The sequence below is a fragment of the Ananas comosus genome, linkage group 16 (assembly GCF_001540865.1).
Source record: "Ananas comosus cultivar F153 linkage group 16, ASM154086v1, whole genome shotgun sequence".
NCBI classification, from domain to species: Eukaryota; Viridiplantae; Streptophyta; class Magnoliopsida; order Poales; family Bromeliaceae; genus Ananas; species Ananas comosus.
In genome coordinates this window covers 802,661-829,197 of record NC_033636.1, presented here as the reverse complement: position 1 = coordinate 829,197, position 26,537 = coordinate 802,661, and the positions used below count along the sequence as shown (strand labels likewise).

At 35.1% G+C, this 26,537-nt stretch overlaps 1 protein-coding gene across 1 annotated transcript; it reads left to right on the top strand.

Annotated features, from left to right (window-relative positions):
- Positions 327-2,633, top strand: LOC109722562 (S-type anion channel SLAH1-like). The gene is made up of 3 exons (XM_020250656.1): positions 327-978; positions 1,445-1,525; positions 2,600-2,633. The coding sequence occupies exons 1-3, from the start codon at positions 548-550 to the stop codon at positions 2,631-2,633; spliced, it is 546 nt and encodes a 181-aa protein (XP_020106245.1). The 5' UTR covers positions 327-547.

The window sequence follows — 26,537 nt, the reverse complement described above, 5'->3', positions numbered from 1 at the left end:
AATGTTTTAAATATTTATATTCATAACACGTTGCTACTTATCCTTTTGTGATACCGGCTAATTTTTCTGGCATGCAGCTAAATTATTTAATACTCTTTTTTTAATTAATTTATATGTATTGGCCTATTCAAAAAACTTATAAGAGTTTAGACATAAAAGAGAGTATTGAATAGAATAAGGACAGATGTGTTATATTTAATGACAGTGTCCACTCTTTTGCAAACTATTTAATATATATATATATATATATATATATATATATATATATATTCTTCATTAATTCAACTTTTCAACCAAAACTATCAAAATTTGATTGGAATGTTACATATTTCTCCTAGAAACCTCATTGATGCATTTGAACACATAGTTTGACCTTTGTATCACTTTCACTGTTCTCAATTCAATTTTTAATTGTGTTCCACCCAATATTCTCTCTCTCTCTCTCTCTCTCCCTCTCTATAAATACATGCTAATAAGTAATAGAACTAACCAACAACCAATATTGTATGCTATCCCCTTACTTCATTCTCTCTCTAGCAAGTAACTAATGGAGCATCGATATTCAGAAAATCTGCATTCCCCCGGAGCAGAACTTGTTCAAAAAACACTTCTGCAGAAGCTGTCAGCTTTAACGAGATTCCACGCGGGTTACTTTCGCATAAGCCTTTCCCTCTGCGCCCAAGCCCTGCTATGGAAGACCCTCTCTGCCGCCGACCCCCGGGCGCTCCACTTTATCCTCCACCTCCTCCCCGCCGCCGCCTTCGACGTTCTCTGGTCCTTCGCACTGTCGTCCCTCGTCGTGCTTTGCGCTCTGTACGCAATTCGCTGCGCCTGCCGCTTCGATTGCTTTAAGGCCGAGCTCGGCCACCACGTCGGCGTCAACTACCTCTTCGCCCCGTGGGCCTCCGCGCTCCTCCTCCTCCAGTGCGCCCCCTCGCCCTTCCTCCGTCCCGAGCGCCCCGCGTACCACGTCCTCTGGTATGTAGTATATATGAAATAACTGTTTATCTTTTTATATATATTTATACACTTTATTTTGAGTTAGCAATCGACATTTTGACTTTAAAATTTAAATGCGTTATTTATTTTTGCATGTTTAATGAATATACTTCATGCTCAAAATGCCGCAACTGATTCAAATCAAACAAATTGAAAGATTATGTAATGAAATCAAATTTTCAAAAGATTGGTACATTCTGTACATTTTTACCAATTTTCTTCTTAATAACGTGGACTGTTAGGAAATATTAGTATTGCGACAGCATTCAAAAGAACAACAAAATAATAATAAATGAAAATAAATATCTAAAAGTCAATCCTCTATACGTACATAACAAAAAAAAAAAAAAAAAAAAAAAAACTAACTAATGATTTAATTTTTTTTTTCTTTTCTTTTTTTTTTTTTACGTACCTGCATGTTTTTAATTAACATATGCACGTGCAGGTGGGCGTTTGCGGTCCCAATTCTGGTGCTGGACGTGAAAGTGTACGGGCAGTGGTTCACCAAGGGCCGGAAATACTGCCTGTCNAGAGAGAGAGAGAGAGAGAGAGAGAGAATCTAGCCGGTACACTGTTAGTAGTACAGAGGTTTTCGTGCTACTAAATTGCTTTCAATAATGCGGCTTTGAAATTGACGTTCGGCTCCGCTAGATTTGATTTACTCTAAATAGTATAAAAAATTTTCTATAAAAATTTCTTCGGATTCGAATTGTTTTATACTGTTAAATTTATAAACGCATTACAATATCGGCCATTAAAATTGTCAATTTTGAGGCTTTTCGATCACTAGTTAAATAATATTGAAAAAAAATAGAAAATTTGGCTTCTAAATATTTTGAATAGCGTAGATCGTGTCTAAGACAATCGATCGTCACTTTGAAAACCATAACTTGGTAGCACAGAGACCTTCATACTACCGATAGCTTAGCAGTCTATATATATATATATATATATATATATATATAAACGTGATTATTTATTTCCACAATATTTTGATTTTTGGGAATAGGTATCCAAATTGATTATGATTAAGTATGGTTTAAGTCGTGTTTGCACACGCAATAACTTGCTTATATATGAATCCATCGATGCATGAGAATTATTGTCTCCACGTGGTGTCTATGTACATTATCTACATAATCTAATAAGGAATCAATTAGTCTCAATAATTAGTAGTTGAAGCATTAATGAGTTATATTTTGATTTTGATATACCTATTATTATGAGATATATGTTGTAAATAGGCAAAGAAATTCTCCGTTGCTTGTTGAGAAATGCATGCATACATCCATCCCCACCAAAGAAATGCATGCATACATCCATCCCCACCAAAAAAAAATAAATAAATAAAAAAAAATTGAATAAGGACCACCTCATTTTTCTCTAGTGGATGTTTTCTAAATATGCTATTCAATAAGTGTTATGATGATTTTGACAAAAAAATTTTAGACCGAAAGAAATTAATGCAAGAACTAAATTACGTGGCTCACCACACAGTCTCAGTAAAATTTTCTTGAGAAGAGTCGCACTCCGCCATCGTCACAAAAGTGAACACAATAATGTATGTACATTGACCTAATGAACACAATTATATATGCAGGTCTCACGACCGGCGCTATTTTGGCGATCGATGAGGACCTTCAGTCTGGCATGGTGGGCGTACTCTTTTCCGTTGACGGTGCTTGCGCTGGCGGCCGAGAAGTACGCACAAGAGGTGAAAGGCGGTGTACCAAACGCAATAATGGTCGTTTTGTCCCTCGTCTCTGCCCTCGTCACCGTCGCCCTCATCCTATTCTCCGCCTTCAATCCCGCCCTACTCCTGCCCCACCGCGACCCTTTCCTCCCTCAGCCCTCCATCCCATCCTAACTACTTAAATGTATTCCGTATAGTGTCAGATATGTATATCGAAAGAGGCTTATAGTGGTATAAACTCTACACATGTATAGAAGAGTACCATGTTTTAAGTATATAGGTGATGCGGCCAATTTAGTGTTAAAGTTTTTGAAAAAACACAACTTAACCAAAGTGAGCCGAGATATCTTTAAACGGCTAAAATTTTCGCTTGAATATCCGATTTCGGCATACAATCCTAATTTGGAATATATTTTTCGAGATCTACATGTCGAATGGCAAAGCCATTCTGCCATTTTTCGATTATTTCCAAAAAAATTTGTATTTTTTTTTATTTTGATCCAGCTATTTGATTATTTGTACTCTAATTAGGCTTAGAGATATATTAGAATTTATTATTTTTTTCTAGTAGGATTCAAGTTTCACCTCTATATATAGACATGGCACTCAGTTAATGTAATAAAAGTTTTGAGAATAAATTGATAATATTTTTGTCTTTGTGAAAGAATCGGTTCTTCGTATATCCCTCTCATTCCGTCTTTACACTTCTTTTTTTGCAACGTGGCTTAATTAGGCCTCACTACAACAAAAACGGTCTATAGCAACACTTTTAAATGTAGGTACATGTAAAAAAAGTGCTGCTAGCTAAAATTACCGACACTTTTAAAAAGTGTTGCTATATGTGGGGTCGCTAGGTATATAGTGACAGTTAAAGAGTGTCGCTATAATCTAAAAGAGTGCTGCTAATTTATCAACACTTATTTAAGCATTTAACAACCGCCGAAAGTCTATCTCGTTGGCTGCGGTGGCGGAGGAGGACGACAGGAAAAGCTCTTCGTCTAGAATTCCAGTGGATTGAGTGAAGAGAGAAAAAAAGATGGTAATTAATTTTTCTCTTTTTTTTTTTCTTTTCTGTTTGTAATCGGGCCAAATGGACTGGGTGTGGTGGGTTGAGTAGAGTAATCTTTTATTTTTGGTTGTATTGGGCTTTATATTTAGGCATTAGTAGATATTTTTTTAAGTTTTAGGATAAATAGGACACTTACTCAAAAGTGTTCCAAACATGTGTCCCTATAACCGAATTCTGTTGTAGTGCCTGAATCAAGAGGCCAAGTTACATCTAATCAATCATTAAAATAGTCAAATTTAAGACGGTTTGATGTAGAGCAGAATGCCTAGATTGAAAAATTCAGTAAAATTTAGTTTCTAGTAACTTTAAATACTATAAATTATTTCCAACTGCTCTGATCGTCAAATCAAACGACATCAAATTGATTTTGACAAAAGTGGAAAAATAATAATTTCAGCCCAAATCCTCTCAAAAGGATACAACTCTCTCAATCAACAACCAATTAAAAAGTATATATCTTAATTTCTATATACATTATGGCCTGTTAAAATCCAAGTTATCTTTTTTTGACTTGTATATATCTTCCTTGAGAAAATAATATACCAATTGGAAACTGCCTCTCAATAATTGAATACCAAAAATAATTCTTGGTTACTTAAATCCCTTTTAAGAAATTTTCTCACCATATGTGACAAAATTGTGGTCACTTATTTCTGCAGTAGCATTCATTCTCAGGTGTTGGAATAGGTCGCGAAATATTAATTTTCTCGGCGCATCGTATCTTTTGAATTCTTTGCCGCAGATATACTCTCATAGTTTTTAATATTAAATTAAAGGAATAATTGCCTATATACTTTTCAAAACTTCAGAAATATCTCATTTGCCCTTATTTTTTTTTCTTCTTTCCAATATATATCCCTCATATGTTCATCCGTTATTCTAAAATACTCCTGCAGTTACCATCCGTTAAATTAATTTGGATTAAACGTCAGTTAAATATCTACTAGAGTTAAAAAAAAAATTAAAATACTTATTTTGCCCTTAACTTAAGGGCAAAAAAGAAATATTGGTGATGGTAGAAGAGTATATTTGAAAAGATCAAAAATTAAAATACTCTTTGTACCCCTAACTTAAGAGCAAATAAGCAAAGTCGATAATGATGGAAAAGTATATTTGAAAGTGCAAAATAGTAATTTCATACAGATAACAGTTATTGCTAATCGTTCATTAACGAAATTAAACTCCAGTAGTATATTTGAAATAGTTGAAACGTAAAAAAGGTATTTTCAATATTAACCTTCTAAGAGAGATAATCAGAAAGTCGAAAACTTTTCAAGAATATATAAGTAATTACTCAAAAAAAAAGAAAAAGAAAATATATATAAATAAAATAAGGTTTACTAACTAAAAAAAAAAGAATTATATCCGACTCCACTTCTACGTAGAGTAGTTTCAACCTGAGCTTATTTCTTTGTAAATCCCTCTCACCCTTATTTCATCTTCTACAAATCAAGAAGGTTTTTCTCTTTTGCATGCACCCCTGTACTAAATTTTAGTCCAAATTTCTCTATCCTATATGGACCACTAAGGCATTGGCCATACTCATCACCTGGGACTAACCTGAGACTAACCTGGCCATACCCATCACCTGAGACTAACCTGAGACTAACCTGGCCATACTCATCACTTATGCTGTATGCCTATATATACATATGGCTTGCATTAAAAGCTATCCCAATCCTAGCCTCTTTAAGAAGAATTCTGTTACGGCAAATGCATAAACGGAAAATAAAATGGCGAACACAAAAAACAATCAAACCACAAACAGCAATGAAAGAACACACACCGCGAAGCTGTCGGCTAGTCGTAAACCCGAACCTGAGTCGATAATAGATTTCGAGTCATATCTAACAAATCCCCACCCTGATTTACATTTAAATCACACTCGATTTATTTCTAATATTTTAAATATTTATTTTTTTCCAACTAGGATTTAGCTATAACTAGTGTAGACTTCCGCACGATGCGGCGGATAAGAACTTAAATACAAAATATGCATAAAAAAATTTATCATTACTAATCCAAAAACAAAAAAGAAGAGAAGATGAAGAGAGATTCATGTGTACCGAAAAAATTAATATTAATATGTCAACTAATAAAGAATGACAAATTTATAAATTTCAAGAGTTTTTCAGGGAGCCAAGCAAAATAATTAAAACTTTAGAGAGACATACAAATAATTATCTCTAAATTAATTTTTTTATAAATATGTTTAAAAGTTATGATAGTTTTCTGCTTAAATTATCCTTGTAAAGTTTAAAAAGTATATAATTAAAATTTTGATTCTCCAAAACTTTTCCAAAGTTAGTATTTTTTATCTAATAAATTTTATTTATAAAACTTAAAAATTTATATGGAAGAAAATTACTATAATACTAGCCAAGTCCTAACATTATACGCAACCACTTATCAATATTGTAAAAGATAATAGGGTTATGGACGACAGGGACCTAATTGAAATAAATTCTGAAGGTTGGAAGCTCAAATAATTAAGAAAGAAAGTTAGGGACCTAATTGAAAAATCGAAAAGGTTGTTGACCAATGGTGTAATTAATCTTTAGTATTATATTGAGGTAAAAATGGGTAGAAACCCCATCTACTATAGGCTATTTTGAAATAACTCCCTCAACATTTTGTTTTTTGATTGAGACTCCCATCGCTTCTAGTTTTTGCAGATTATGTGGCTATAGTGTAAAATAAGAGGAAATTTTATTAAATTCATTGATAATTTTACTAAATTTAATGGTTTTAATCAATTTTTAGTAAACAAAACTAGCTTAACTAGTAATTAATTACTAAGAAATTAAATTATTAAATTTAATAAAATATGTGATTTAGTGCGTTTTCACTTCATCGTCTTACGATTCAAAATAGTTGTACTAAGTCGCCCTGTGATTTTAATCTTATTTAATAATATTTATCGTAAATTTAAATGTCACATTGTCTGAAATGACATGAGAGTCAAAGCACACTCTTTTTAAGTCTAGAAGCATACTAGATGGGCTTCTAGTGGTAGTCATGGCTCCCAGAAGCACTTTCCCATTGTTAAGAATGGTACTTGAAAAGCAACCAAAGAAAAGCCCAACTCTATAAAGTGTAGAAAAAAGTTTTTCAAAAAAATAAATGCAGAGACGTGTTCACAAGCAACCAAAGAAGAGCCTTCAGACTCTACTTCCAGTGGTGGCGAAGCGTGATGAAATGTCGAGACGTGTTCAAAACTAGTGTTTCGTACGTACTCGGAGATGGAAAAAACATCAGGATATGGTCAGATATTTGAATTGAAGAAACCCCACTCAGCACCCAATTTCCAGGACTTTATTCCAGAATACTGAACAAGGAGGTCACAGTCTCAACTTGCTGGAATGGAAAAGGGTGGAGATGGAGGTACTTAGCCAGGAGCCTCGATACACCGAACACTAGCGCCGGCCGTCAACAGATGAACGCGCTCAAAAACCTGCTCCTACAGTACAGCCCGTCGGGCACGCCAGATGTAATCAAATGGAGGTGGACCGCCGACCAAAACTTTACTGTTAAATCGCTTCATGATTTCATCACCGACGATGGCCAGACAGACCCCTTATATGTACATCTATGGAGGCTAAGAATTCCGACTAAAAACAGAATATTCATTTGGATTCTCCTTCGCAAGAGAGTACTTACCAAGGATAGATTGATCCGTCGAGGATACGCGGTGGATCAGTTTTGCGTGTTTTGTGCATTATGCCCAGAAACCACCGATCACCTCTTTCGGGATTGTGTCTTTGTCAGATATCTTCTATTCAGCGTCGGAAATTCAGATACAAGTGGATTGGAAGCGGGGGATGTAGGCCGGCTATGGACGGAAACAGCAAACATTCATAATGGTGAGTTGAGGACAAAAAGTCTGACCTATCTAGCGGCAATCTGGTGGGTGACATGAACGAAACGTAATAACACTATCTTTCACGATGCGCGGCCCAACGCCACCTGGGCCTTTGAACATGTCATGTCCTTGATCAAAGATTGGACCGACGCCCTTTGATTTAGACCGCGTCCCCCGTTTTGTGTTTGTTGATTTGGACCGACGTTTTGTTGTTTTTAGTGTTTTGTTTACTGTTTTGTTTTCGTTTTTACCTTCCTTTTGTTTTCCTTCCGGTTACTCCAGGAGGCCTTAGTTGCTTCCAACATGTACGCCTAGTTCATTTTGCTTAATGAATGAAGCAGGTAGCTTTGCTACCTTTTTCTCAAAAAAAAAAAAATTTATGGAAATATTTTTTTCTAACTTTTCATTTATTTGGTATACAAGAAAATAGACATTTTTGAAAATCTATTTTTTTTTCATACTTTATGAAAAACTAGAATTTTTATTTTCTGAATTTTCTTTTAGGAAAATGGAAACACTTGTTTTCTATAAAATGAAAAAAAAAAATTTCTAAAAATTAAATGGATGGAAAACTAAAAAGAAAGGTTTTTTATCGGAATTTTTCTTTCCACACCATTACGAAGAACCAAATAGCCCCTAAACCAAGAAGACTTCTCTCCTTTTTGTGCACAAGTGTGGACTAAACTTTTGAGCAAGTTTCTCCAACCCGTATTGACCACCATGGCCTGCATTAGCTGTACAGATCACCCAAGACTAACTTGGGCGTGCAACACACTCAAAGCAGTAGCACATGACCCGAAATCATCAGGTGATATTAGATTTGTCTTGGTAGTCTTTATCTTGGTAGTCTTATCATTCCAATTCCGATTTAGTCTGTCGTTTTCTGATTCTAATTTAGTCTGTCATTCTGACTCTGACTTAGCCGAGGTTCATCTCACACTTTCAGTTGGTGATTGATTCTGATACCAAATGTAACAATTCAGGCCAGCAGCAATAATAACCCGTTGAATCCAAACTACTAGCCCAAAATACTTGAATCCAGTTATTATTATTATTTTCTATAATCTCTTATATACGCAATTATAATCTCATTTCTATCTGATTTAGGACTATTGGAATGTCCCAATCTAAGAATTTAATTATAAATCTATCTGTTGGTGCAAATATTCAAAAATAGAGGATAGCTACAAAATAATATAAAAAGTGTCAACGAGTCGATCAAGACGAGGTACGAAAATCTCGCTCTCTTTAAAGAGATTCAAGCCCTCTGCAGTTAGCAAAGCCTTTGAATCGATGCAGCAAAATACTGACTTGTTCCCTCCAAAATACAACGGCTCAACCCTCATTGTATGGCTTCACCAACTCTATCTATGTACATGTGGATGAGCCCAAAACTCTACCAAAAGTGTTAAATATGTCTCGAATTTCAGTACCGCAAGGTTTTCTAACCCTATTCTGTTTTGATTATCCCATTAACTTAAGTTTAGATTTTGCCTAATTTTATTGAGATATTCCTAATCTTGGTGGGTTTCTATTCCTAATTATATTAGGATTTAGTCACTATTATAAATATACCCTTTATTACATCGGTTTAGTGCGGAAAATGAGAAAGAGAATACTCTCAAATGCACCATGAAGGTGGTACTTTTGAGTTGTTAGCCATTGGATGGAAAGGTGGTACTTTTGAGTTGTTAGCCATTGGATGGAAAGATGTTAGGTTGAGATGATGGTGGTAGGTGGTGGTAGGTGGTGGTAGGTGGAATAGTGTTTAATCCAAAGTAGATCCAATAGCTAGAAACTCAAAAGCACCAAGAGGTTGGTGCTTTTGAAAGTATTCTAGCTCAATTCATATATAGGCCTCATAAGCTATAGGTTATGAGAGTATTAAATAGCTAAGAGGTTTCACATTTTGGTTGTGAGTATGCATAAGTATAAATTAACAATGAATGCAATATGTAACTTAATTGCACTTCATTATGAATGTGAAGTTGCAAACTATGTAGTATAGGTTATCACAATTCGCATTGAATGCAAGTGAAGTTGTAACTTCATTGCATATGTTAAAAAATTAAATTTTTATAATTAATAATAAAATGTTACAACACTATCTAAATCATAACACGACCACTTATCAATCCCGTTAAAGATAATATAGACATGGACGACAAGAATATAGCTGAAATAAATTCTAAAGGTTGAAGACTCGATTGATTAAGAAAGAAAGTTCGAGATTCAATTGAAAAATTGAAAAGGTTGTCGACTAATGGTGTAATTAATCCTTAATATTATACTGAAGGAAAAAGCTAATCATACACCCCATTCGAGAGTGTATGATTTAGAGTTATTTATTTAATGGATAAGATTTCTTTTACCTGTCACATATTGTGACAAATAAAAAAATCACATTCTTTAGATGAGTGAAATTAATGTATGATATACATTTCTTTTGGAGTGTATGAATAATATTTCTCATCTCCGCTAGTCACATTAGAGAATGGTGTAGAAATCCCATCAACCGTAGACTACTCTGAAATAAACCTCACAACTTTTTTTTCCTTTTTTGAGACTTCCATCGATTCTAGTTTTGTAGATTTAAGTGGCTATATTATAAAAAAAAAAAAAGGAAGTAAAAGCACACTTTATGACTAGAAATAAAGATTTAAAAAGAAAAAATTGAGAAGGTCTGAATCCAAAAGAATAGGTAAACATCAATTTGCCGTGCATTTGATCAGTTTATTGTCCCACAGCTCAAAAAGTTGTACATAGTTTTACCCTGTAATAGTGTCCATCGTTTGAAACGATATGGAAGTAAAAGCACACTCTTTTTATGTCTAGAAACATAGTAGATGGCTTCTAGTGATAGTCATAATAAGTATCAATATTCAATGTTGTTAATGAGAACATCTATAGTACTTGTTACCGCTTCTGTGAGATCACTCAGTAGTGCAATTACCTTCTTGATTATGACTACATATGTTAGGATTTGATTAGATTTGTAGATTAATTCTACTTGGATTAGAATTAATATTTAAATCTGTTGGAGATAAATTAATATTTAAATATTAATTAGAGTATAAATCTAACTAGATTAGGATTAATATTTAAATCTATTAAAGATTGTTGATGCCAAAAATTAATATGTCGATCTAACCAACGTATGAGCCAAAGAAATAAAGACACATGGTACACCAGGAGTTAGCAATAAGATGCCTGATGGTTGAGAGCCTTTAGGCGGGAACGATTGAGAAGTGGGCGTAACTTCCACGATCATCGTTACACCACTCCCCCCATTACTAAAAATCGATTAATAATGTGGGCTAATATTACTATAAATAGTAATTTCGAAGCTTACAATAGGGGTCTTTCTCTCTTCTGAACGAGAAGACCATCGCATTTTCAACACTTTTACTTTCTGCATGTATTGTTTTTCTAGGAGTAGTTTTACTTGCAATCTTTTTTTTTTCTCCGCATTTACTGTCTTTCTTAGGAGTAGTCTTTAATTTAGATTTTCAGAGTCTGTATGCCCTCAGGCACATTCGACCCTTGTACTGTTTTACAAGTTGATTTCAATATATAAAGGCATTCGGCTCATCAGCCGACCCAAAATTCTTTGTTTTTTGTACATTCGGCTCATCTAGCCGAACCGATTCTATAGTAGGAGATTCCGAACTCAGCTGATCCGATCCCTCATCAGCCGAATCACTTAATCCAGTCAAAGGGCGCAAACTTCGAGGGTCACTAATCGTAGCCGTTTCGCATTCCGACGTGCTTTCCGAGGAAGATCTTTGACCAAGTCAAAGAAAAGGAAATTCGGCTCCCAATAATTTTTGGCACACTCAGTGTGACATATCTTAGGTTTTCCTAATCTAAACTTTGTCCTATGGCCGACGATAATGCTATAAACTTCGGGAATAGAGCCATTCCCAGGCCTTCAGGGAATGACGAAGCTAGTAGCGTCGAAAATGTGAATGAGAATCACACGGTACTACCTATTGGAGGAGTGACTAGTGAACAGTCGGCTAATCAAGAGCCGAGTCTAACTTAGGCACTCGGCTAGATGACCCGAATCTTGCAAAATATAGATCAAATATCCATCAAAGTACCGCTTAACTAGACACGGTGCTGGCCACCATCACGGCATATAATGAAAATATTGTTCGAATCAGACAGTTATTTACCCGAAACGAGCAACCTTACAGAGGACAACAAGGGCCCCTTAATGTGCCGGTGCAACAAAATCTTGTCACTTCGACGGTCTCACAGGCGCAACCGCAAATAACACCTTTCCAGGCTACTTATAGGCCGGCGAATATAAACGTCGGCCCGCAGTCGGAGATTGCATTGAGTTTACCTCCTTTATCAACTTACCAGCCCCAAAACGTGGGCGTAAGGGCTGGAGGGCAAGGCCCCAACAGGTTGCAGGAACTCAACTCTATAATGCAAAATTACGGACGGCCTTAAGGACCGAATGTGGTTGCGGCCCTGGTTCCTGCTTTGACGGTAAGAAATAATGAGTTATACGCTCAAATATTGGCTACAAGTATTAGTGACTGATCGACACATCTGATGAGTGTCGGACTGAGTAGGAGTCGTTTCTGCACGAAATGGATGCAGAAATGGACTTGGCGCACTTAAAGGAGTAAAACTGAAGTTTTGCCAGTTTCGGGCGCCCAGAACAGGGTTTGGGTCGCCCAGAAGTCGAGTGCTGAACTGAGCAGAACTGAAAGCCAATTCGGATCCTTATTTTGGGCGCCCAGAAGAGGGTCCAAAAGTTCGCTTTGGTAGTATTGTTTGCGCTAACACGTGGCTGGTGGTAGGTGAGGTCCGCCGGACCAGGATATGGGCGCAGCACATCGCGTGCGGAGGAACCGAAGTGGTGTATTTGTGTAGCTTGGAGATTTCTGTAACACACCAGACATTTGCAAATTGCAAGGTTCGAGTGTTTGATTTGTGTTCCGAGCTTTTCCACACTTTTCAGAGGGTCGTTGATAGTGTTCCGACCTATGGCTCGCATCCCGAGAATCGAGATTTAAAACTTAGCTACGAAGTCTATAAAGTGAAGATTGTTGGCTGCTCTCTGGTTGGACTCTGCAAAGCAGAGTACCGGTACAACATTGGACCTGTACCGAAACCAGAGCTGGTACCAGTACAACATCGGATTTGTACCGGTACCCAGTGTATTTTTTTGCGCACCCGAGGCTCGGGTTGGCGCAGATTGTTGCTTGGGACCGATACACTTTTTCGTGTACTGGTACAGTGCAATCCGCAGACTGCTTGTTCTGGGAGGGTGTTTTTGCAATTGTAGCATCTCTATATAACACCCAACGCCCCTTGCTGGTTTCCTGAGCATGGAAACATAGGAGAGCAAGGTAAGGGAGCCTCTCTTTTCTCCTCATTGGTTTTCCCTTCCATTTTGCTTGGATTTAGGTGTTTAATCACCTCTTTTTGCCTCTTTTTGCATCTTGGTGCTAATTCCACCATGAGAGAAAGCTTGGAGCTTGGATTGGTGCTTGTTGGAGGAGAGATCTTCAACCTTAGCTTATTCCAATCCTAGTTGAGAGCTTCTAAAGAGGTTAGTAGCTTGTTTCCCGCATTTAATCTATGTTTTGGTGGATTTTTCTTGATGAAACCCTAGAATGTGAAAATTAGGGTTTAAAAAGGGGATTTTTGATTAGAGGCTTTTGGAACTCAATTTATTGAGTTAGGACCTTTGTTTAGGTTGGATTAGAAAGGACTCTAACTCTCATTTGGAGATTGAGAGAGATTTTCACCTTACAAGGTGAGTTTTTGTCCTTTTCTTGGGTTGATTAAAGTTTGATCGTTGGGTTGTTCGTTTGTTGCGTTTAACTCTCTTAATATTACCTTTGGGGTGCTAGGAGAGTAGTGGACACCTTTGTCGGTGCGAACAAAAGGTTGCGAGGAGTCTCGGTAGGTTTGACCTTATCGAAAATAGAAGAAATTCCTCCTATGTCATTTTTAATTGTCATAAAATTGAAATGCATACATATTCATGCTAGATAGAGCATACGAGATGTTTAGAATGCTTAAAATACATGTGTTATATTTTATGAAAATTACCTCTATATAGTGGAGAGAGATAAATGCATTGCTAGCATGCATGAGAATAGCATTCTATTTATGGTTGGAATCATGTTTCTTGCAAAGAAAATGACTCATATAATATGGTCTTGGACTTAGAACTCATGTTTGATATAGTGGACAAAAGTGCCATAAAGGGGCACTCAACCTAGTAAATGGTTAAACTGCAACATGATGACATAGAAATAGACCATGGAATCACTAGCTTTTATATCATATTTTAGAAATGATAACTTAGTGATAGGCTATTGAGGCACCGACATTATACCATATTTTAGACATGATGATATTAGACTTGAGACGGGCATTTACGCTTGCTTGCCATTGTGCTCATTCGCACATGCTTATGAGGGTCGCTCCCGATAAATCGGCACTCCGAAAATAGCCATCGTGACATAAGCTTGCCCGTGCGGAATTGGGCGCCAAAATGGGATGCCGTGGGAATGCTCATTCCTAGGGTGGGGATGTTGACTACCACGGGGCCATTAGGCACGACGCAAGCCGGACTACCCACGGGTAGGTCCTACATGATTGGAATACTATTGAACGAATATGCAAAGTAAACGTTGGACAAATTAGTCAACAGTGACATTTTACTAGTTGTGCTTGTAGACAATATGTTGTTTATACATACACATATTCATGTTAGAATGACATTTATACTTATGCATATCCATACTAAGCAGGAGCATAGTAGTTTTACAAGCTTTATTCATGTTTAGTACATATGTTATTCATTCTATTTAAATGTTAGAACTTACTATTTTTACCTTTTAGCCTAGTGGTGCATTTCACTGAGATCAGTAATTGCCCACTGGGAACTATTGTTTAATAATTCTCACACCCCTGTTTATTGATGTTTTACAGAGCCTTCCACGCCGAGAGAGGCTCGGGAATCGCTTTTAGGTAGTTCACCTCTCTTTCTGTTTTATTTGGAGAGGTTAAGAGTTTTGTACTCTATGTAGAGACCACCACTTTTGTATCTTTGACTCTTATATTGGAACTTGTTGTACCTACTTTACTGTTTATGTTAGTAGATTATTCCTTTTATTTTCCGCATTATTTTAGAATCTAGAGGTTGTACGCTCTGATACTCCTAGATGCTCTATTATTATTATTGTTTTAATTATCGCTTCTTGTAGACGCCTTATATGTTGTGGGCATATGGCGGGTCTGGACACGCACCGGGCGGACTTTCGCTGGGTCCCAGGGCGTGACAGTTTCGGACGCCCAGAAAATGGTTTCGGCCGCCCGAAACTGTCCGTTTCTGCAGGGGCTGCAGATTGGTAATGTTTGCTCTTGAGGCTTATTTCACCCCTTCACCTCACTATAAATATATAGTATTCGACCCCTGAGAAGCCTTTTCATCTCTTCTTCATAGTAAAGGTCTATTTTGCATTCCAACCCCTCTCAATTCTCCAAATTACTCCAAATTCCGCAAATTGAAGCTTGAAGGCTACAGTTTCAGCAGATTCGAGCAGCGACCTTCGGCGTTTTGGCTCGTGTGCGACGTAAGGAGCTCCGATTGCCACGAAATTGGGTTTGTTGGTTAGAAGACTTTTTGAGGATTCGTGGAGCCCATTTTAATAGAAATTGATTGAGATTTATATAGTCAATTTCATATTTTCCCGAGCTGCTGGTGTTTTTGGACTGAAATTATGATTTTGTGGGTTTTTTTGATGCAATCTTTGGAGGAAGCTGGATTTCGGACCTGAGGGTGATTCTTCATCATAGTTCATAGGTTTTGGAACCTTACTTCACCAGATTTAAGAATTGGAAGGTGAAGTTGACATTGAGATTGAAGGAATTTAAGCTTAAATGCTGAATTTTAGTATATTGATGGAATTTTGGTGTTGTTGTTTTAGTTCTTTGGAGAATCATTGTTGCTGGTCCAGGGGTGGTTTCGGTTGTGTTTCCCTGTGATTTCGTGACTTCTAGCCTATCGGATTTGCGCTAAAGGTGGGTTGAATGTTAAGCTACCGGAATTACCGGATTTCCTTCTAAGTTGTAGTTGTCGACATGTATATTGATTATTGTTTATCATGTCAGATAGCTCAATTCAATGATTTGCATGCTTATTGGAATCTAAAATTAGAGTTTAAATGTTAGTTAAATATACATGTTGGACTTGGATTTGACTTAGGAGAAAACTAGCGATTCTACACCGTCATATGTTTAAACTACTATATTTAGCTATAGGAGCCGTAGTTTGTATGTATCACTGCAGTTTGTAGGCGGTGGATACCCAAAATATTGTAGAATGTATTTTACACTCGTGCTGGAATGCCGAGCTTATTTTTATGGCAGTGTTTAGGCTGTTCCGGACTGTAGGGTGCCGTTGGTGTTGACGGTGGACCCAAATTACTGTTTTTGCATCAGATTGTGCCGAGTGCATGTGAGTTTGGTTGTTAGATCAGTTAGACCATGTTTACTTGACTATAGCCTGTGAGAGCCTGATTGAGCTCGACAGAGATACGCTTGCGTACTCAGTTGGGTAGCGCCCACAAGTGCCACTCCGGAGTCGGACTTTGTGCATTTACGTTGTTGTCGTTGTGTCCTGGTTGGGCTTACTCTCCACGGATGGCTGAGCGTGGAGGTAGCTGTATAGCTTCGACAGGCGGGACAGGTGTATTCACAGTCCCTGGGACGGGTATATTCACAGTCCCTAGTGAGATTGGGTCAGAGCTTGTCTTATTCTACAGATAGTTAGTATTAGATAACGATAGTGTAGTGACATATAGCTGTAAATTATTTCTAGTTCTTTTACTATCATTGAGCTTATTATCTGTAGACTTAGTGGGTGAGCCGTTGAGGTCGGTAGCGATACCCACTGAGGACTACTCCTTTTGGCAGTAGTTCTCACACCCAGTTGGTGACTTTTTACAGAGCCTTCTGTTGCGGCTGCTGCTACTACCGAGACTGATTGTGGAAAGGGTATTGCGAGCTAGAGCCCTTCCTGACGAGTTGCAGAGCTAGAGGAGTACCAGCTACAGGTAGTTGTAGTTTTTAGTTCTTTACATACTGATGTTATTCCTCGCTCGAGCGAGTGTTTTTGTACCAAGATTTTATGTATGCATTGAACCGATGTTTTTATATATATGTATTCCTTTTAGCAGCTCTATACTACTAGTTGTAGTATTATATGTTTACAGGTACAGCCATCGCTTCGTATACAGGAGAAATTTCATTGTATACAGCGGATTTATTGGCGTGTCCGGATAAATAAGTAATCCGGAGCGTGACACTATATTAAACAGGAAAATCTATTTTAAAGTAGGAAATACATAAAAAGTGAAGATTACAAGTAGATTACTCTTAAAAAGCGAAAAAGTGCTAGAAATAAAATGGTCTTCCTTTCGCAGCGGAAAAAGTTCTTTTTGACTGGCATATTTTGTTAGTCCCACTTGTCGTTATTCACTTATTCCCCATTACGGAGTGTGTCTCAGCCATATCCTTATTTGTGCAGGCCACTCCTAGCCTATCTCAACCGAATCTCACCCAAGCAATTTTTGATTTTGGCCGCGTTTTTTTCAGATCCAGGCATACCACATATTGCGCTACATTTGGCTTTGAAAATCCTACATGTGGTGTAGACCGACTTACACGTGACATCATTTTTATGACGTCAACACCCTGCAATTTTACTTTTATTTAGCAATATTTATTATGAATTTTAATGTCACATCGTCTGAAAAGACAATAGAGTAAAAGTACACTTTTCCATTGTCCACAAATGCTCACTTCAAAAGAAAATTAAGAAAGAAAACCCCAACTCCACAAAGCGAATCAAAAAAACTAGCAACAATATTCAAAGTTGTTAATGAGAACACCTCTATATATATATATAGTACCAAACCTTTGGTACTATTAAGTTTTATATCGTTAGATCTATCCTATGATCATTTTCACCCGTTAAATTATACTATTAAACCAACCACCCACTCAACCCTAGGGGACCACTGTCATCCTAACCGCACATCCTTTCATCCAACGGCGAAAAACTCAATAGTACCAAGGGCTTTGTACTATTGATAGTATAATAATTCTATATATATATATATATATATATATATATATATATATATANAAAACACTGAAAAACTAGCATTCCATTTAGTACAGCTTTTTAATACTTTAAACTAAAGATCTTCAAAATTTACGAGATCTATTGCAAACTGCCATATCTAACAGCTAAGCTTTTGAGATAGTAGTTTTTATTAAATACTCATGCTCCTGCTAGCATGAGTATTCTCATATTATCGGCCTGATATATATATATATATATATATATACACTCTCTCTTCTCTGTCTCCCTTTTAAAACTCGATCTTATAAAAGTTTTCGTGGTTTTTCAAACATCGTTGACAATTTTTAACGGCCGGTATGGAATACTTGCTAGTTTAACGGTGTAAAAGAATCAGAATCAGTTGAATTTTTAATAAAAAATTCTATTTACTACTTAGATAAAGATCAATAACTCCGATCTTAAATTGAAGGATCCAATCATCCATTTTTAGGACGTCGTTCGATTTCGACCATTCATTTTATACCCGCTTGATGGACTTTATTATGATTTCGAAAAATTATGAAATTTATTTTTGAGAAGTTTTAAATACTCTAGATCATATTTAATGGAGTAGATCGGCGATTCGAAAGTCCGATCATCGAAAATAACTTATGAGTACGAAGGGCCCAATACTCATAAGAGTATAGTAGCCTTACTCTCTCTCTCTCTCTCTCTCTCTCTATATATATATATATATATATATATAAAATAAAAATAACTTTATGAATATTAAGGTTAATTCACCATTGGTCCTGAACCTTCTTTTACCGATCTTTAGACTTTATTTTAATTGGGTCCCTACTGTTTATGATTCCATTGTTTGTGACGAAATTCAACATTTGAGCTTCCAATATCTTCAAGAAGTAGAAGAAGATGATGAAGAATAGTGAAAAAAAAAAAAGAGAAAGAAAGAAGAAGAAAATGTGAGGAAGCGGAATATGATACTTTCAAGAAGAAGAGAAATGGAGAAAATGAAAAAAACGAATTAGAAGAAGAAAAAAAATGGATAAAAAGAATGAGAAGAAAATAAATAAAAGGAGAAGAGAAAAAGAAAGCATAACAAAAACAGAGGGAGAAGACAAATTTGTTGCGAGCGACAAGTAAATCAAATTTGCAAAATAAATTTTCTTTTAAATTTTCTTACTATATTTTATAACTTTGCAAATCAAATTTTAATTTTGTATACTCTTTTGTACAGGTTAAGCGCAAGTAAAGCTGAATGCACATGAGAAGTTCAAATTGAAGAAATGTTCGTGAAGCAATTTAAGCTTTCATTTTGTTATGATAGTGTTTATACTACTATATATCATTTTGTTATATACCTTTTGTATTAAACAGTTTGTGATATTTTTGGATATTTAATATATCAAACAGTTTGTGATGTTTTTGGATGCCTAATGGTTTTGGATATCATTTTATTAGATATTGTTCTTCAAATTAATTGCATTATATATATGAATTAGAATTTTGATTGATATCTATCATTTGAATTGTTGTTTCTTATTTGGTGTGAATGAGTTTTATACATTGTGATTATAATAATTGATCAAAAAATTAATAATAATTTAATTAAATTAATTTAAATACTATAATTATCAATTATAATAATAAATTTTAAATTAAATTAGGAGGATTTATTAATGCAATAATTAATTACAATACATATATAATTATTTTGAAAATGTCATATGAAATTTATCTATAGCAACATTTATTAAGTGTTGCTAATTACTCAGAACTAGCAACAATTTTTCTATATGTTGCTAAATGATTCAGCAACATGGGCATAAGCAACACTAAACTTTAAATGTTGCTAAAAGATCTAGATGCATTTCTTGCACATATAGCAACATTTATATATGAGAAAGAAAGAAGAAAAGGACCGTCCAATTACTACTCAACACAGGTCTAAGTTGTTGCGAGCGACGAAGCAAAAGAACGAAAAGAGATAATACATAATGAATCAATTATTACTCGACAAAGACGAAAAAATTATTAATCCACTCTAAAAACTCTAAAAATTAATTACATTAATTGAACATCATATATATATATATATATATAAAACTAGGCTACTATACTATCGGTCGCACGGAGGGCTCCGTGCTACCAAGTTGTTTTCGATGATGCGGCTTCCAAATCGATAATCGGCTCTGTTAGACTTTATCTACATTATTAAAAGTATTAAATTTTATATATAACTAGGCTACTATACTATCGGTCGCACGGAGGGCTCCGTGCTACCAAGTTGTTTTCGATGATGCAGCTTCCAAATCGACAATCGGCTCTGTTAGATTTTATCTACATTATTAAAAATATTAAATTTCATAATTTTTCGATATCGTTTTCGTATTAAACAAGTAGTCGAAAATTGAATGGTTGAAAATATAAATCTCATAAAAAAATAATAATAAAAGATTTAAATTCAAGATCAGATATGCTGATCTTACTATAAATAGTGAAAAAAAATTTCTATAAAATTTTCATTACATTTGGATTGTTTTACACCGTTAAACTCACAAACACACCACATCAACCATTAAAATTGTCAATTTTGAGATCTTTTGATCACTAGTCAAATGATGTCGAAAAAATCTAAAATTTAGTTTCCAAATACTTTCAATAGTGTAGATCAAGTCTAACGGAGCAATGTTGATTTGAAAGCTGCATCATCGAAAACAACTTGTTAGTACGGAGTCCTCCATGCTACCGATAGTATATAGCCGGACTCTATATATATAATAATATATATATATATATATATATATATGAGGTGGGCATAATGCTATCGGAAGCACGGAGCCTTCTGTTTCAGCTCGTTTTCGATGTTGCGACTTTCGAATCGCCGATCGCTCCGTTAAACTTGATCTAGAGTATCATTTGAAGTACCTAGAAATAAATTTTATGATTTTACGATATCATTTGCCTAGTGAACGAAGGGTCTCAAAATCAACGCTGAAAATAAAAATCTTACAAAATGTAATAATATGACATTAAAATTTTAAATCAAAGATATTGATCTTGTTTTATATAGTAATAAAGAATTTTCTATCAAAATTTACGTGATTTGGATATTTCTACACCGTTAAACTTGCAAACGGCTCACTACGGCCATTGAAATTTGTTGATTTTGAGCCCATTCGATCACTAGGCAAATGATATCCAAAAATAATAAAATTTATTTTCTAGTACTCCAAATACTCTAGATCAAGTTTAACGGAGCCGATCGACGATTCGAAAGTCGCAACATCGAAAACGAGCTGGAAGCATGGAAGGCTCCGTGCTTCCGATAGCATAGTAGACTCACTCTATATATATATATATATATATAATTATATAAATAAATATATTATATAATATATATTATATATATATATATATATATATATCACTACAACAAAAACGGTCTATAGCGGCATTTTAAATGTAGGTACATGTCAAAAAAGTGCTGCTAGCTAAAATTACCGACACTTTTAAAAAGTGTTGCTATATGTGGGGTCGCTAGGTATATAGTGACAGTTAAAGAGTGTCGCTATAACTAAAAGAGCGCTGCTAATTTACCACACTTATTTATAGTATTTAGCAACCGCCGAAACTCTATTCTTGGCTGCGGTGGCGGAGGAGGACGACAGGAAAGCTCTTCGTCTAGAATTTCAGTGGATTGAGTGAAGAGAGAAGAAAGATGGTAATTGATTTTTCTTTTTTTTTCTTTTGTTTGTAATCGGGCCAAATGGACTGGGTGTGGTGGGTTGAGTAGAGTAATCTTTTATTTTGGTTGGATTGGGTTTATATTTAGGCATTAGTAGATATTTTTTTAAGTTTTAGATAAATGGGACACTTACTCAAAAGTGTCCCAAACATGTGTCCCTATAACCTAATTCTGTTGTAGTGTATACAGAGAGAGAGAGAGAGCTAGGCTCCTATACTTTCGAAGTACGGGAGCCTCCGTACTTGTAAGTTGTTTTCGATGATGGACATCCGATGCGACGGTTCTGTTAGACATGATCTACGCTATTGAAACTATCTAGAAACCAAATTTCATAATTTTTTGACTTCGTTTGCCTAGTGAACGAGTAGCCTCAAAATGAACGGCTGAAAATAAAATCTCATAAAAATATGATAAAAGGACTCAAATTTCAAATTGGAAGTATTGATCTTGCTATTGACGTTAAGTAGAATTTTCTAGTAAATTTTGATATAATTTGGAATTTCTAACACCGTTGAACTTAAAAACGTGCCGCATCGGCCATTAAATAGTCATTTTTGGAACCTTTTGATCGCTTAGTAATGATGTCAAAAAATTATAAAATTTGGTTTCTAGATAATTCCAATAGGGTAGATTATACCTAATGGAGCCGATCGTCGAATCGGATGTTCTATCATCGAAACACTTACAAGCACGAATGCTCCGTACTTTCGAAAGTATAGTAGACGCACTATATATATATATATATATTAGGAGTCCGGCTACTATACTCTTATGAGTATAGTATACTCCCTTTTGTACTCATAATTTCGGTCGTTAGATCTATCACTTGATCATTTTCACCGTTGGATTATACTATTCAACCATACCACTCACCTAAAGGACCACCATCATCCTAACGGGGACCACTAACATCTTAACCGTATATCCATTTATCCAATATATCCGAAAACTTATAAGTATAAAGGGACTATACTCATAAGAGTATAGTAGCCCTAACCTATATAGTAGAGTTATCTATATATACTTTTGGAAGCAGAAGCAAGTTGATGCTTTCAACTTTTTGTAGGGTGGAATATAGTTGTCCCCATTACAGTTGAGTGGTCCTCTTGTAGTTGAGTGGTCTCCTTACGGTTGAGTGGGTGGTTGTTAAATAGTATGATCTAACGGGTGAAAATGATCAAAGAGATAAGTCTATATATTGGAAAACTTAGCAGCACTAAGTGCTTATTGCTATCAGAAGTATCCATTGGACTATATATGGAACCAAATGCGCAATTTAACCCCCAAAATAGATAAACTTTGCTTTGGTTTCCTTCGGTTTAGCACTTTTTCAATTTATCGCTTGTGGTTCAAAATATTGTACTTAATTTACTGTAGTTTTAATTTGTGTCTGCACAAGTACCTACTATAAAATAGGGTAATGGAATTATTTTGTTTGCAAATCACAAGGCGGTATAATAAAGCATTTGATCATCTATAATAATCTCCATTTTACTATCCTAATTGTTTGCGGAAAAAAAAAATCACTTTACTATACATGGAATTTCCTAAGAAGAAATAAAATTAAACAACATAGCAGTTATCTATAATTTATTAAATTGGGGATGACAAATTTAAGTTTACAATTAGTTGAGGGGATTCCGTACATTTTGTCAAAATTATGTAATTTATTTAAACAGATATATTATTATTATATATACACACGTACAGCTAATGAGGTATGCGGTTAACGAAATCAATCTTATTATTATTTATTGAGTTCGATCATTAATTACTAATTACTAATTAAATATGATCTGATTCAACAATTTTATTTGTGTGTCATAAAAATTATAATATCTTTTTCCAGTTGGAGAATAATGTGAAACCAAAATCAAAGAGAGAAATGAGAGAGGCACCAACATAAGCTATTTGCTTATACGTACCCCCACATTTAATATTCTTAAATGTGCATGGAAACTGCATGCATCCTTGACTAACTAATTACACGCACGTGAAGTATACGTTAGTTACGAATGTTCTCCAATTACACGTCTTAAAATGCATTTTGTGTCTTCAAAAACAAGTCAAAGTCCAACTCAAAGTCAAAGGATACACTGGCTAGTGGAGATAGGTGTGTTTCTTGTGCTTTAATTTCTAGAAGAAGAATTAAATAATTATTTTTTTTTTTTTTGAAATTTTAATTTTCGAAAAGTAGTTTAGTATATTTTTTGCATGCTTTTATCTTCTTATGATTTAAGAAACTTTATTAATTAAAACGACTTGTTGTTAAATGGAGTACGTACCACTAAAATTAATGGTATGATTTAGAAACTACAAAATATTAAATTGATTATCGAGAAGAGATGAGCTGTGATGGTCCTGGAACACATGATGGTCGAGTCAATAGATTTTTAGACCTACATTAGATCTCACGTGAAACACAGGACCTGTTCTCCTGAGAAGAAGGTAAATGTAGGGCCGTCAATGAGCTAAATACAAGCAAACTGAGCCCGACCGGTGTTCGCTTGTTAATTTATAAAATGAGCCGAACATGAACTGGCTCATGCAAAATTCAGCTGAAAAATCAAGCCGAGCACGAGCAGATTCACGAATTGCAAGTTAGATTTTCAGCTCTACTATTGGGTGAAAAGTTGAAAGAATCTTAATCTAATAATTGAAACTCACAAATATAAATCTCATTACATTTAGGCTGTCCTAAAATCTAAATGGTAGAAATTTTTATTATGTATATTCGAGCTATATCGAGCCGAGCATGAGCAAGCTGACACTAGCTCGTGCTCGACTTGTTATGATTTAGAGCTAGAAAATTTAGCTCAGATTTAGCTCGTTTACTAAATGAGCAACTGATCTAGAACTTATTTTAAGCCGAACGTAAACTAGCTAGCTGGCGAACAGTGAGTTAGCTGGATTGTCAGCCCTAATTAATCATAGAATAGGGAAATAAATTTTTTTTCAAACTGCAGATTAGCAAAGTAAAAATACGCTAAATAAAGATCAAGGAGGGTTAAATAAATTTAACCTGAATTATTATTGAATTAATAATGGAGCTATTCTACCATCAATATATATTTATGACTATTCTGTATGGACAAAGTACATGTACTACAGGTTGGCACCATAGAGATATATATATATAAATATATATAAATATAGCATGCATCTTGACAAAATAATTGACTCATTACATAGGTCTCTAATTAACATATTTGGGGTCTACCATGTACACATTTGTGGGAAAATATTTTCAACACAACAATAGTGTGTCACTACAAGAAAATCGAATTTTTTTTGGTGAAACAAATAGCCACAAAAACATAATAATTCGCCGCAATTTTTTGGCCAAAACTTATTTGCCACAAAAAATGTTCAATATTTGTGGCGAATGTATTCGCTACTAAATTTTCAACATTTGTCACAAAAGGCCAGTAGATAGCTCTCAAAATACCTAACATTTTATGGAAAAAATATATCTGGGCGTGCATAGCATAATATTATTTGTGCAATTTTTAGTAATGGCCACAAATACTATAGCGATTGCCGCTGCAAAATTTATTGTTTGGCCTCACATATTGGAGAAACTTAGTTTTGACCATAGTTAGAATTCGCAATTTATTCACGAATTATTAAAAATACGAATAAAATAGCCCATATGCGATTTATTTCCAAAAAATCATAATAAAACGTGAATTTTTGGATTAAATTTATTATTCGCGAATAATTCGCGTACGCCGAACTATCTGGCTAAAAAAATGTACAAAATTTTTAGATAAAATTTCTTTTCAAATTATTACCGAATTATTCACGAATTATTAAAAAAATTTATGAACTTCCAGAATATGTGATCATGAAAAAAATGAAGATGGAAACGACAATAAACATAATTTGTTATTATTTCTTTTACTTAATCGATTTTATTTGTAGCTTTCGAATTTTATATTCTTAAAAAGTTATAACTATATACGCTAGTAGCATAAATCTACAAAAAAAAGTTTAGGTTAATAGCCGAATTTTTTATTCCGAATTGTTAATTGGTGAACGTATAATTTCTATATAAATCGTGTAGCCGAGTAATTGGTGAGCCTGTTTTTTAAGCTGTATTTTTCAACGAATTTAAGAATTGAGATATAAATTTTATTCTAATTATATCTGTACCAAATTTTTGCTGAATTCGAATTAACTAACTATGATTTTGATCATAAATAGCTATGTATATTTATGGTCAAATTTTGTTTCATTCACTATAAAATTTTCAAATCCTGCTGATAATTATAAAATATATAGTGACTATTTATTAGTTGATCACTGAGAGTTTTTAATACTCACTACAGTAAAAACGGTCTATAGCGACACTTTTAAAAGTCAGTACAGCTCAAAAAAAGTGTTGCTCGCTAAATTACCGATATTTTTAAAAAATGTTGCTATATGTGGTGTCGCTAGGTTTATAATAACAGTTAAAGAGTGTCGCTATAACCTAAAAAAGTACTGCTAATTTACCAATATTTATTTAAGCATTTAGCAACCGCCGGAACTCTACCTCGTTGGCTGCGGTGGCGAAGGAGGACGAGAGAAAGGGATCTTTGTCTAGGATTTCAGTCGATTGAGTGAGGGGAGAAAGGGAAATGATAATCGATTTTTCTTTTTTTTTCTACCCAGGCCACTCTTCCTACTGAGGGCACGAGAGCTATTGCGAGTGTCTCTACGGAGACGGTACTTAGATCAGTTACGGTCGCGACTTCAGTGGGGCTACTAGGGTGTAGCCCAGGGTTTGGATAGCGGTCGTTTCGGCGACTGCATTGTTAGTATTGCTTCCGCAGATCTTTGGGTAGGGTTGCGATGCCTACCTCTTCTCCTTGATTGCTGATTGGAATCAGCGGTTCGAATATTTTGACCTTTACCTCGTTCATTCTTCCTACCAGAGTGGGATTGACACAGTTTTGGTGTCAGGTCCCTGTTGTTACATACATCGTATGCGATTGTTCTAACACCTAAATTGGTGTCTGGGGATAGTAGATGGTTTAGTAGGATCCGTCTTGATTC